This window comes from Saccostrea cucullata, unplaced genomic scaffold (genome assembly GCF_032062105.1).
Source record: "Saccostrea cucullata isolate Sc308-1 unplaced genomic scaffold, CSIRO_AGI_Scuc_v1 ctg11583, whole genome shotgun sequence".
In the NCBI taxonomy this organism is placed as follows: domain Eukaryota; kingdom Metazoa; phylum Mollusca; class Bivalvia; order Ostreida; family Ostreidae; genus Saccostrea; species Saccostrea cuccullata.
This window is the reverse complement of record NW_026922760.1, coordinates 7050-20612: the sequence shown is the minus strand read 5'-3', so window position 1 is coordinate 20612 and position 13563 is coordinate 7050. Positions and strand designations below refer to the sequence as shown.

At 32.1% G+C, this 13563-nt stretch overlaps 1 protein-coding gene across 1 annotated transcript; it reads left to right on the top strand.

The window, feature by feature from the left end:
* Window positions 1–3298: 3298 nt before the first annotated feature.
* Window positions 3299–6108, top strand: LOC134262389 (sodium-dependent glucose transporter 1A-like). The gene is made up of 3 exons (XM_062744767.1): window positions 3299–3571; window positions 4279–4570; window positions 5066–6108. Exons 1-3 carry the CDS (start codon window positions 3299–3301, stop codon window positions 6094–6096), a joined length of 1596 nt encoding a protein of 531 aa, XP_062600751.1. The 3' UTR covers window positions 6097–6108.
* Window positions 6109–13563: the final 7455 nt, after the last annotated feature.

The following is a 13563-nucleotide window of genomic DNA, read 5'->3' as shown; positions in this document are numbered from 1 at the left end:
AAACAATGGGTCAACGTTGGGCCAACATAATACTACCAACTTGATAAGGCACTTTCTTTAAGGATGTATTACAAACATTGTGCCAACGTTGGGCCAACATTCTACTACCAACTTGATAGGACTCGTTCTGTACGGGTGTATTAGAAACAATGGGCCAACGTTGGACCAACATAATACTACCAACTTGATAAGGCACTTTCTTTAAGGATGTATTACAAACATTGTGCCAACGTTGGGCCAACATACTACTACAAACTTGATAAGGCACTTTCTTTAAGGGTGTATTACAAACAATGGGCCAACGTTGGGCCAACATACTACTACCAGCTTGTAAATATACATTCTTTAAGGGTGTATTATAAACATTGGTCCAACGTATTGCCAACGCCATAATCCTTCCTTCTTTGGAAACTAAAGTGAATGGAAGTTGCTTAAGTTGGACCAACGATGGGCCAACATAGGAATTCCATCATGGTCGAGAAGGTTGACTTGGTAACATTGGCCCAACGTTGGCCCAGCGTTGTTCCCCAACGCCAACCATACAACCTTTAACAAATGTTGGCCCAACATAGTCATGCTATCTGGGACACCACTTCACTCATGTAACTTATTGCTTTATCTCGCGGAAGTAAGATAAAGAGGATTCATGTATAAAACTGTGAAAAATATTGAAAGTGTTGTAAAAGTCAAAGAATGAAAAGAATGATTTGTGGTTAGATGAGATTTTTATCCAACTCGTTAAGTGTTTTTATAAAAAATACAACTCGTTAGACATGTTAGATAACTTGAAATTCATATCAAACTACAAGTCATCGGGAGAATATGACATACACCGTTATACTTTATCAACAATAGGTATCTGTCGGCATAAACCGATACCTGTAACCACAGCGGGTATCTGTCGCATAAACCGATATTATAACGTATCCACAGCAGGTGTTTAACGGCATACACTGCAGGAAACAAACATACACCCTGTTAAGAGCTTATAAAAATCCTCTTTAATTTCAGAATACGTACTTTATTATTTACATAAGATATCATGGTTTTTCTTTGAAACCAAGAATGGTCATGTCAGCTAGTAAAAAGACTTTAAAATTAGTAAAAAGTCATTAACATTTAATATTTTTTTATAAAAATAAAGTAAAAAATAACTTAAATTTAATATATTTTTTTTTAAATTGCTTCCATTTAAATAACGAATGTAATTACAGAATCATTTGTTCAGAAAAATACAAGTGAATACAAAATTACCTGTAAATCGTCTATATAATCAATTATATGAAAAGATGACCATAATATTCAGCCGTGCTCAAAATGAAAAAAAAGTGAAGAATAAGTAACTTTTTTTTCTTCAATGTATGATAATCACTATTAATGTACCAAATAAAAAAAAATATAATTGATTGTGTGCCTGAATTTTTCTTTCATTTGGTTCAAAATGACACGAATACGCTGTCATACACGATAAGAAAGATGGACGATGTAGGAACAGTAACTCTGTTGTAAACTTTATTATTGCATAGACACGTGCAATAATGAAAATATATTCATTTGTTATAGATATATATGATGTATTCATAAAACTACAATATTACTCTATAGGAAACTCCCTTCTTGCTTTAAAGGTAAGCTTATTTATTTTAAATGTTTATCAATCGATAGTAACGTGACTTTATATCTCGAGTTGTTTTATCATGTATGAGAAGTCCATTTATTTTAATAATATCCATATGATAAAAATATTTTAACGTTTTTCCGTTAAGTGTCAAAACGTGATAAATCTGAAAAAAAATTTAAACATGCCCAAAGGTCATTTTTTTTTAAACAAAAAGCATAAACTAGTATAAACATTTCCCTCACATTCGTTTTTTTTTGGGGGGGGGGGGGGTACAATTAAAATTAAAAAAATGTCAAAAATTGTTTTCTCAAATTGAAATATAAAAAATCTATTGTGAGGGGGAAAGAAATGCTACCTTATGATTTTGGTGAAATAAATGAAATACATGTATGTTCATATGTTATAACGTTTTCAGGCGTGGATCCAGGTTTTTTTTTTCTACGGGGGGATGGAGGGGGGTTCACACCACTCAAAAAAATAAATAAATAAACGTCGTACCAAATACCAGACAGACTTCGTAATGATGAGCGTTGAATAAGATATTACAGGTACATTCTTAGATATTATTTAAGATTTAATTAAAGTCTAAATAGTCCAAATATTAATGGTATAATTCAAAAAGTAGACACATTTATTTACAAAAACAAAATCAATTGATTATGTTCTTAGTTACATTTTGTGTACAAGATGATAAAAAGATTTGTTAACGGCGAATGTATTAAGTAAACATGATACGCTTTAATAATATTACTTGAAAGAAAATCTTAGGGTAACTTGTAAGTTTCATCAAGATTAGGGAACGTTATAGAGAAGCGTGGACCATGCTAGCTGCAGATCTGTAGCGTTATGGTTTTATATATTTGTCTTTGACCATAACGTTATGGTCAAAGACAATATATATAAAACCTTACCGCTACAGATCTGCAGCTAGGACCATGCAAACATTGCACGTAAACAATAAAGTCCCGTACATCTATTTCTTTTATCATAACATATCAAAACAATCGATATATCCTGTTTATTATTTCTTGTTCGCAAAACATTGTTTCTGGATGAAAGAATTGGGGGAAAAATAAATTCCATAATCTGTGCTTAATTACTCTAAAAAAGGCTATTTTTTAAAGTAACAAATCACATATATTATACAAGCTCTCTTTGACAATTTAAAACAAATAGATCGAGATTTTGAGACAAATCGGTGACAAATTAACAAGCACTCTAGATCTTTAAGGAAACTTTTCGCCCTCTACTTTAGTTTTTCAAATCTGTCTGAGATACATAATTGCTGCAAGAAACACCCACAAACCCGTATTGACGTATTTTAAGTAACCAGTTAGAATACAGAAAAATTGAATACAGAAAGATTTACTTTACGAGAATAATAAAAGTATAGCAGTAATGGAGAAATCGTGATAAATGCCTGATAACAAGAGCAAATTACAAGTGTTGCACTATTTTTACAATAACTAATGTACACATGTACCATATTCCAGATTGTCTAAATATGAAATCTAGCAGAATGTGTATTTTTAAATCGGTCGATGGGGGATGCTTATTCCTCTTGGAATCTTATATTACCGCTGATTTTTTACCAAGTTCACAGATTTAGCTTGTCTGAAATTTTTATTAATTGATCACCCTGAGTTATTTTCACCTTTTTTCGCTAGAAAATTAAAGATGGCTAGCGCTGCCTCTGGAAATGTGAGAACAGAGGTAGACGATAAGCTATTGAAAGAGAATACCAATATAAACGGCCCCACTTGTAATGAGCAAGACCAGGAATGTTCAGCAGAGGAAGGGTTAATTACTGAGGACACGGTATTCAAGCGTGAGGAAGATGTAAATATCAACAATGATGGTGGATCTCTATGGAATAAATTGAAGAAAGATCAACTCTTTAGAAAGAAGTACATGATGACTATGGCGTATATTGCTTCCTTCGTGACATTGGTAAGACTAGACTTCTCAAAGAATTAATTTTCTTCTATGTCTTAGCAAACCCGCAAAATCTACTCTGTTTGGTTTTGCTATTCAAGGTATCTTACCTCATAATATAAAAATATTAAGCAAATTTCTCAGGTTTGATGATGAAACAAGCATATCAGCAGTCTCGTTTAAAGTCATCATTTAGTAAGTTATCGTAGGTACAAATACAATTTAACATTGTCAAATGATCTTGTCAAATACAAAATATTTAACATTGAGTCAAATGATGAATGACGCATTTCGTACTAATTGTTAGTGAAATTATTTATACACTAAATAAATTGTATACTGTTTAACGTCCCGTAGAATTTTCCTGATCACGACACCGGTGAACACAAAGCGGGTGTGGCCGGCAGGGAGGGGTCTTTATCGACATGCTGTGACACGGGATGCTCACTCCTCCAGGTCACCTGATTCCACCTCTGATGTGTGTTTATTTCTACTCTTATGTTTTGAAGGTCCATGTTTGTTTCTACTCTTATTTTGTAATATGTTTTATGATTTCGATCTTGAATACTGTTCTTTATCTCCATACGTTTCATGAAGCACGCTCGACTTCTCGTACAATAAAACATTAATACATGTAATACAATAAAACGTACAGCACGTCAATGTAAGTCAAGAGTTACGATCAAATTTTATAATGATCCACTTTTTTATTTACTGTACAGGGCTGGGTAGAGGGCCAGTTTGGACCTACCTTTCCAGACCTTAGACTTATTGCCCACGCTACTCTCGAGGAGGGATCCCTGTTCTTTACCATGGGGACCGTTGGATACCTCCTGGGCTCATTGTTGACAGGCTTTCTCTTCGACAAGCGAGTCTTAGACAGAAACCTGCTGATGTTTATCGCCACCGCCGGATACGGCGTCATTGTAGCCATTATTCCGTGGTGTGGGTTGTATGAGGTCATGGTCATTATTCATATTGTTAAGGGGGCTTTTGGTGGCGGTTTGGACACATGTAAGTACACACGAAGTATCGGGTATATTTAAGAAATGAATTTAATTTTATGAAGATTCATGAGTTAGCGCTTCATGAAAAATATGCCGGCGTGAAGCGTCGTAGTTCATAACCTCATGAATCTTCAAAAATTAAATTCATTTCTTATATTTACATTATTTTTCTGATGACTTGCCATAACTTTGCGCCGTTCAACTGGCATTTTTAAAACAAAACACTGTGCACTATATTTTTTGACTTTTTGACGTCAAGAGCGGTATTATGACGTAACAATGGTGATATTCATGCTTATTTGTGATACATACCTAATGTAGTTCATGAGAAAATATACTGCATTTTATTTTGTAAAGAATTATAGGGAAAATTTATTGGAAATGTAAATATTAAATGTTGAATCTTAATTGTATACATGTAGCTTATCCTTACGCGGACTAATAGGAAATCGAATAGGAGAAAAACATATATGTATATGTAACTCGATTTTGTTTTTAATAGGCGGAAATGCAGGTATGGTTGTGACCTGGGGAAATGAAGGCGATGCTTACTTCAACGCTTTACATTTCGCGTTTGCTGTTGGAGGAATCCTCTCTCCCTTAGCAACGGCACCGTATGTTATGTCACTTGACAACGATAATCACGTGATGAACAGGACAACGTTTAACTCAAATTCTATAAATAGTACAGGAATAATTGAAAACTTGTACAATGTAAGCAATTTATCCACAAGTACGCAGTCGGCTGAGGTGCAAACATCACTGATTTACATTCCATATACTATTACTACGGGGGTTTGTTTTTTGACGTCACTTCCGTTTATTGTCTTTTGCTGTATATCACTGCAGAAGAGACTTGAAAAAGAGAAAACAGAAGACGAAGAAAATGATAGAAAGTCTCATCGACGCTTACGAATTGTAGGATTCATAAATATGGTAGTTTATATAGCTGTATATGTAGCCGTAGAGAACAGTTTTGCAGGTTTCCTGACAACATTTGTGACGTCACAATTACACTGGTCAAATGCAGATGGAAGCTACATCACTTCCGCCTATTGGTCTTCATTTGCTGTTGGACGTTTTCTGGGAATTTTCCTCGTCAGATGGTTCAGCCCCGCGAAAATGATCTTTACCTACAACTGTGCGCTTTTGTTATCATTACTTGGCTTTCTTCTTACGTCACAATATGACGTCATATATGGTGTATGGATATTTTCTGTTTTAGCAGGGCTTTCTATGTCTGTAATTTTTCCAACCGTTTTTATGTGGACAGAACAGAAATTTTTAAAAGTTACGGGCAAAATAGCCTCACTTTTTCTCGTGGCGGCATCGGTGGGATTTATGATAAATCCCCCGATCGTCAGCGTTCTCATGGAGACCTTCACTCCGATGTGGTTCAGTTACCTTTTGTTTGGAGAAACCGCGGTTTTATTTGTGCTTTACTTCTCCGGATTGTTTATCTCAAGAAAGATAGCGTCGAAGCAGCCTGGAATGGCAGATCAGGAGCTTACAATAAAGGAAAACATTGACTAAAAGGATTTTTTGCTTCAGATATTAATAATAATAATAATAATAATAATAATACTTTATTTATAGAAGGTAATCCGATTAGCGCGAGCACTAGTCTTCCTCGGGGCCTTCTTAAAAACACATATACAATGTTTTATACAATAATAAAGACAATAATCACAAACATGGAACAATAAGATATAAACACACATTTTGTTACACTAGAATAAATTAAACACTTTCGTTTCATTATAAGTTCAGAGGAATGAATTTTTTTTTTTCTCTTCATGAAGAACGTTTCATAAGTAAAAAATGTTCTACCCTACTTTTAAATATTGAAAGGGATTGGGAATTCCTTATACTAATAGGCAACTCATTCCATATAATAACCCCTGAATATTGCAAAGAATTTTTAAATAAATTAGTTTTAAATTTTGGTAAACGAAGTTCTGAATTTGTCTGTGAGCGTAGCGTGTATGATCCACAACTTTGAAATTCAAAAAAATCATGCATATAATCAGGAGACATACCATGGAATGTTTTGAACATCAGAATGCTTTTCTGTAAATATAGAAGTTCATGAACTGTTAACCAGCCTAATATGTTAAACAAGGGCATTGAAGGTGCATCGTATTTTTCATTTAAAATAATCCTAGCTGCTCGTTTTTGAAGTTTGTATATTCTATCGATGTGAGTTTGAGGAGAGTTACCCAAATAATATAGACAATATAAAATTGATGGTAAAATAAATGCGTTATAAAATAGCTTTCTAGTATGCAATGGAAGGAACTTCTTAATTTTTCGTAGAGTAAATAATTTATATGCAAGAGTTTTGCAAACTGCATCTACATGACTAGTAAATTGAAGATTATGATCAATGTGAACACCTAATAATTTCCCTGTTGTAACATTTTCAAGGGGTTGGCCAGAAAGTTGTAAATGAAGATTAGCGTTTTCTAATTTTGATTTCTTTTGATGTGTTCCCATTAACATACTCTTAGTTTTGTCCGTATTCAAAATCATCTGATTTTGTGACACCAGTTTTGTATTTGAAAAAGGTCTTGATTCAGAGCTGCTTCAATATATGAAATATTGTTACCATGAAAATGCATTGTAGTGTCATCAGCAAACATATCAATATTACAATGTTCAACAGATAATGGTAAATCATTAATATATAACAGGAATAACAAAGGACCTAAAATAGATCCCTGTGGCACACCTGCTGTGACAGGCAGTGATTCAGATGTACGCACCAATTTTCACTCCGCGTCTCGATCATTTAAAGATGATTCAAACCATTGAATCAATACCATCATCAATTTTAGGCATTTCAGTTCAGCAACAGCATGTCAAAGTTACTCCAATGATATCAGATGCTTGGCCATCCACAAGCTATGCCAACTAATCTCTCTTCGGTCTCATCCCCATGTAGCCATTATCAGTTAGTTTTGTGAGAGCTGTCTGGCAAGAGTGAAATTCTCTAAATCCAGATTGTGCTTTCATTAATAAATCATAGTGAGAAGTAAAGATTCGTACATTCTGCTACATGCTTCTCTAAGACTTTCGAAATAGTTGGGAAAATTGAGATTGGTCTATAATTTCCTGGGTCTGATTTATCACCCTTTTTAAATAGAGGAGTTACTTTTGCTATTTTTAACTGTGAAAGGGAAAAGGGCCCCTTGATTATGCTGGAATTTATTAAGTGTGTTAGAGGTTTGGATATTACACTAGCTGAAAGTTTTAGTCTATGCCAGTAGATTTGTTTATGTCAAGCCTATTTAACATATCAAAACTTTTGTTTCATTGATCAATGGAATTTCAAAAAAAATCTTATCTCCAAGTTTTGTTTCCTGACTTTTAATTTTTCTGAATCAAAACTAGTCAATGAAAGATTATTTAACAATTGTCTTGGAATATGTGCAAAATGCTTACTAAACGCATTTGCAATGTCTTTTAACTAATCAAATTCTAATCCATTATAAGTTATATTGGAAGGGGATGAAAATTTATCTGATTTTGAGGAAAGCTGATTTAAATGACCCCACATTTCTTTTGATGTAGAACTATTTTCAATTACTGTCTTATAATATGTAGATTTTGCATCATTAATTAGAGAGGTGACCTTGTTTCTCCAAAATCTAAAATTGCCCATGTCTCCCTGTTTATGGAATTGATCTCTTTTAATCCTAGCCTCATTTATTTCTGGAGTTAACCATTTAGTGCGAATTTCTGATTTAAGCTTTGTTTTAACTTTCGCATGCTTATTAAAAAAATTGAAAATTGCATAAAAATATGTTAAAATTTCATCAGGATCATGCAGGAGAATTAATTCATCAAAATTTGCATTATTTAAATCATGCAAAAAATCATGTTCATTAAAGGTTTTAAAATCACGGTATTGTATTTCAGTGTGTCTGCCTTTGCGTTGCATGCTGTTAGATCTTCGGGTAGCACATATTGGATAATGGTCAGACATTGCTACAGGGGTATGATATTTCACATATGTTAGCAGGGTGCGTAGTGTAGAAATGGTCAATGAGAGTTTTAGAGCTATTGGTAATTTTTTTGGGGTGTTAATTAATTGTGTTAATCCCAAATCTACAATTGCAGATGACCAACTCTGCGGGGGTCTTTGAGCATATCTATATTGAAATCACCGTAATAATCACTTCCTGATCGTCACAGCAGGTAGCGCACTGAACCTCTCTAAAAAAATCGTCTACCCAGCAGGAGGGGGCAGATGGTGGACGGTAAACTGAACAATAAAGTATAGGTTTAGAATTCTTAAAAATAATTTCAAGCCACAATGTTTCTAAATTACTAATTTCTAAATCAGTTGCCGTTTAATTTCAAATCATTTGAAATATATGTAACTACCAACCCCCCTTTCCTTTTCTATCTTTTCTTTCAAAAGTATACCCATTTACATTTATAATACAATCACTAATTTTTCGTCAAGAAAAGTTTCACATAGAGAAAAAAAAGTCAACATTTTGTTATCCCGTAAAAATAAAATTAATTCATCTAACTTCGGTAAAATGTGACAAACATTTAAATTTACAAAATGTAGACCCTTTTTTTTAAAAAGGGCCCAAATTTTGAATCACACACATTTTGTTTGTTATGATTTTTTGGGGTGTCTGTTGTTGGAAGGAATTGTAAAAATTTTTTTTGATTTTGGTTCAAAAGGATTTTTTTTAAATTTTCATAGATCTGAATTTACAGATTTTAAGCTATAATTACTTGAGTTATCATTGAACAAAAGACAGATTGTTCCATGATAACTGAACAACTGATTAACAGCTCTTGCCAGGAAGCAGCTAACGTTTTGGAAAATAAGTTTACCGAGTAAATGAGTGAAATCGAAATGTTTTCAGTAATGGTGAAAATTGATACATCGCTTTTTTATTGTGATATCCAAATGTTGTCTAAATTGTGATATAAAAAATGTGAAAATCTGATACCGGTGTACTATACCATGGGTTATTTTACCAGTACAAATAAAAGCTAATTACATGTATATAGTTTCAGAAAATTGTCTTTTCTCCAAAAAACAATCTTGTTTTCTCAATTTTGCGGTAATTTTAATTTCTATTGTTTCAATAAAAAAAAAAATTTTTTAGAAAAATCAGTGATCAGTTTCAAAAAAGTTTTACAACAATCCCCAAAAAAGTTGATCTTAACATTCTGGGAAAATTTATTATTCTGTTTAAAATTGCTACGGTGATTTGATCTTTCTACTTTCTTTTTGAAAGATTTTGAAAAACTATTTTCAATTCAATGTAAAAAAAACAAAAAAACAGAAGAATTTTTCTTTACTTAGTCGAAAGATCTTTTGCAAAATGGGCTCTAGATTTTTACAAACTTGGGCAAATTTAGGAGCTAGGACTAAATTTTGTAGAAAGAGCATGTTACAGTACTATTGAAGACTCTCCAAGTCATCAGGGCCTGGGAATAACTGTAATTTTTAAGGATTTATTCGTGGTGTTTTCCCTACACTCCCATTTTAACTCACGAATTCAGAGTACCTTGAACAATTCCATGTAAAAAGATTATTCTTTGACATTAAAGACATACTACGAGTAATAATGAATTCTTGTGAGAATTCATAAGACTTCATAAAGACATAATAAATTCATTCACCAGTGATAAGGTGTATATTCTAGGAATCACTGTTCTGTGTGTGGGGGTATACCAGGGCATTACCAATACATGTAGTTAACTCATTCTTCAATACTGGTGAATTTTTAAAATGTATTTCTTTTCTCCTTTATTTTCCAATAATTAAAGTGTAAGCAGATAGATTGATATTGATATGATTTGATATTTGTGTAAGGATAAAGTATAAATAGTTTTATGAATGTAAGTTGAGGAATAAAAAAATATTGGTCATTGTTGTATTGCATTTAGGGGATTTCAATCACAGAAAATGTGACATTATTTTCGAATAGGCATAAATATATTGTTTCATTTAAAAAAAAAATCATTTCTGATGATATACGAGGGTTGTCCAAAAAAATTTGTGGACCATGGCGTTTATGTTAAAACAAATGGTTCAATATGAATCTTTTGTATATCAAAATGTTTCTTATGAAAAAATAAATCAAAATGATTTAATTTTCATGGATGGAAAATACTATTTTTGTAAAATTGGGGTCTTCAAAGGTCGCGGATAGTGCGCACGGACCAGTCTGACGTTAAGCTAATTTCATTATAACGTCAAACATTTGGATTTTGACTTATACATATGTACATGGATCACACACTTCATTTCTTTTTTTTATGGCGCAACGCACTTCCAAATGCTAGCAATAATCTTCAAGATAGATTATGTTAAAATTTTCAAAATTCAAAACAATGCACAAAAACTTACGAGCGTCGTCTAAATAAACAGTTTGTATACACAAACTGCACATCCAAGTCCGACGCTGCTCTAGATTTATTACAACGTCATGAATAGAAATCTTCATTTTCAGTAAATAACAAGTGTTTTTTAAATTCTTGTTTTGCTTCGAATTTGTACACACATTGAAAAATCGTATATACCAATCTAAAATTGATACACTAAATATATTTCAATAATATTGAATTTTTTTAAAAATGTTTGTCTAAGTCGTTTCAACCGTATAAAAACTTATTTTTTTATCACGCGCCCCGTGCGAAGGGCTAGTCACTTTTTTTTGTCGAGTTTTGACACATATTTGTTAGGGTTTTTGTTTAGTATTTGTACTGTCTATATAGTAAGCGATACTTAAGATATCATAAAATGATTATAACCTCTTTATTTGTGTTACATAAAATTTTTATTAATTTTTGACTTGTTTTATATAGAAAATAATCATTTTAATCCAAACACTTTATATAAGAGTTTATGTCATTTTAACCTTGGTCCGTGCGCACTATCCGCGACCTTTAAAGACCCCGATTTTTACAAAAATATTACTTCCCATCAATAAAAATCATATCATCCTGATTTGTTTTTTCATAAGAAATATTTTGATATACAAAAGATTTATATAGGACCATTTATTTTCACAAAAACGTTATTGTCCACGAACTTTTTGGACAACCCTCGTATGTTTACATTGTCTTAGCATATAAACGAAATAATATATTTATTTTGTCAAACATGCTAAAATTATCCTAATTATTTTTTCCTGAACTTAAAAATATATGGTTTATGTTCGTAACGCATTGTGTCCATATGCATTGAAGTTTTTGACACCTCTCTACAAACACTAAATAATTTGCCAAGTTCAATTTTTGTGTTTAATTAATTAGTATGTATGATATATTATTTTTAACAATATGCTTCATGAACATAACACAGTTCTTTTTGCAAGTATTTAAATGATCTCTGATTGTAAAATGTTTGGTGACTTGCATTGACCGTTACAAACATAAAAGCTTTCAGTATGATTGCTAAAATAACAGCCAATGAATCATAAGTTTGGCTCAGGAAGTCCGTAGCATTGGTATAATTATAAATTAAAAACGAAAGTAAAAGGTGGCGCAGCTGTCTGCTAGAAAACATGGCGAGAAAAAAGAGGCTACGTACATAATAGATTTGGTAAATATATTCATATTGTATCAATTTGAGTGAATGTTATTATTCCACATTTCTTAGTTTTGTTCTGTTCTTATCAAAGGATGAAAACTTATTGAATATTTTTTTTTAATATTGCCATATCGTTTACGCAATTACGTTCGTAAAGGAGACACGAAAACTTGAAGTAGTGACATACAGATGTAATTTGTGCTTTAATTGCCTAGTTTCTCGTTTTTTCAAGGATACATAATACATGTAAATATAAACAGCATATGTATTGATTACATCATTGTGTATTTTGTTTTATATCTTTTTTTTTCTTTCAGATTTACAAGAAATGACTGAATTATGTTCGTAACAATGACACAAAGATCCACAAGACTCAAAGTAGAAGACATAGGATATTTAGCAATCCATTTGACAATTTACTTATCTGCATTAATTCTCTTTGAAAGCTGGTCTATTACTAAGCTTCGAAATGAAATAGTAAAAGTATCAAAGACAAGTGTTTGATTGTCTTGTTATTTTTTTTTTTTTTGTTCCTTTTTAAAGCCTGATTCGGAGTTAGGTGTCCATGTTACATGTACATACATAATTTCTCCTGTTTTGAAACTAGAAATAAAAATTGTGACTTTTTAAATAAATTCCATTAAATATAATATTAAACATGACTTCATCATACCTTATTGATTACATTATTTTCATATTTTAACAACTTGTTAATCTCTAGTAATATGTTACTTGCTTAGTGCTTATGTAAGTAACGGTGTCCATTGGTAATCTTGGATATATTTTCTGATTATAATAGAATAAGGCAGAAATAAGTCATGCAATAAAACATGCAAACTAGTGTTTAGATACTTCAAAAAGGATTCACCAGAGAATAGCTTATTGATTTAAAAAACAGTCACTGTGGACACCAAGTTACGTACATAAAATTTCAGACATGCTTGTACATTTGGACACCTATCTCATCTTTAAGACTTTAGATTATCTTACCATCAATTTTTTTCAGAAACAGGAAGGTTACTGACTCAATTAATACACATAAATTATGAAATTGATTATTTTTTATAAAATAGCCCTTTGGTCACACATCTGAATTCAGTTCTGAAGCATGAGTTAGTTAAAACTTCGATTAATTTGCATGAAGGGCGAAACAAGTGACAACTTATTGGATACATGTATCTTTTAAAGTAGACACAAATTTGAATTTAATGTTTATTGTCACTCCATGCTCAGTAATGTCTGCAGAGTATAACAAATAAATTGAACACACCCTGTGAACAGTAAGTATTAACAATAACAGAGCTCGTGCCTTATTAACAAAACCAAATTATGTTTCCCAAGTGTGTTTATTTTGTTAAACTTTGCACGCATCAGGGAACACATACTGACAATACTGGTGAGTTTGTTTTGCTTTCCCCCATTTCTACTCT

What these genes read in the sequence shown, in the direction of transcription:
- LOC134262389 (XM_062744767.1), top strand. Translation starts at nt 3,299, where the DNA reads ATGGCTAGCGCTGCCTCTGGAAATGTGAGAACAGAGGTAGACGATAAG. An exon ending in TTGCTTCCTTCGTGACATTG is followed by an intron (nt 3,572 to 4,278) that starts GTAAGACTAGAC and finishes TTTACTGTACAG; the next exon opens with GGCTGGGTAGAGGGCCAGTT. An exon ending in TGGTGGCGGTTTGGACACAT is followed by an intron (nt 4,571 to 5,065) that starts GTAAGTACACAC and finishes TGTTTTTAATAG; the next exon opens with GCGGAAATGCAGGTATGGTT.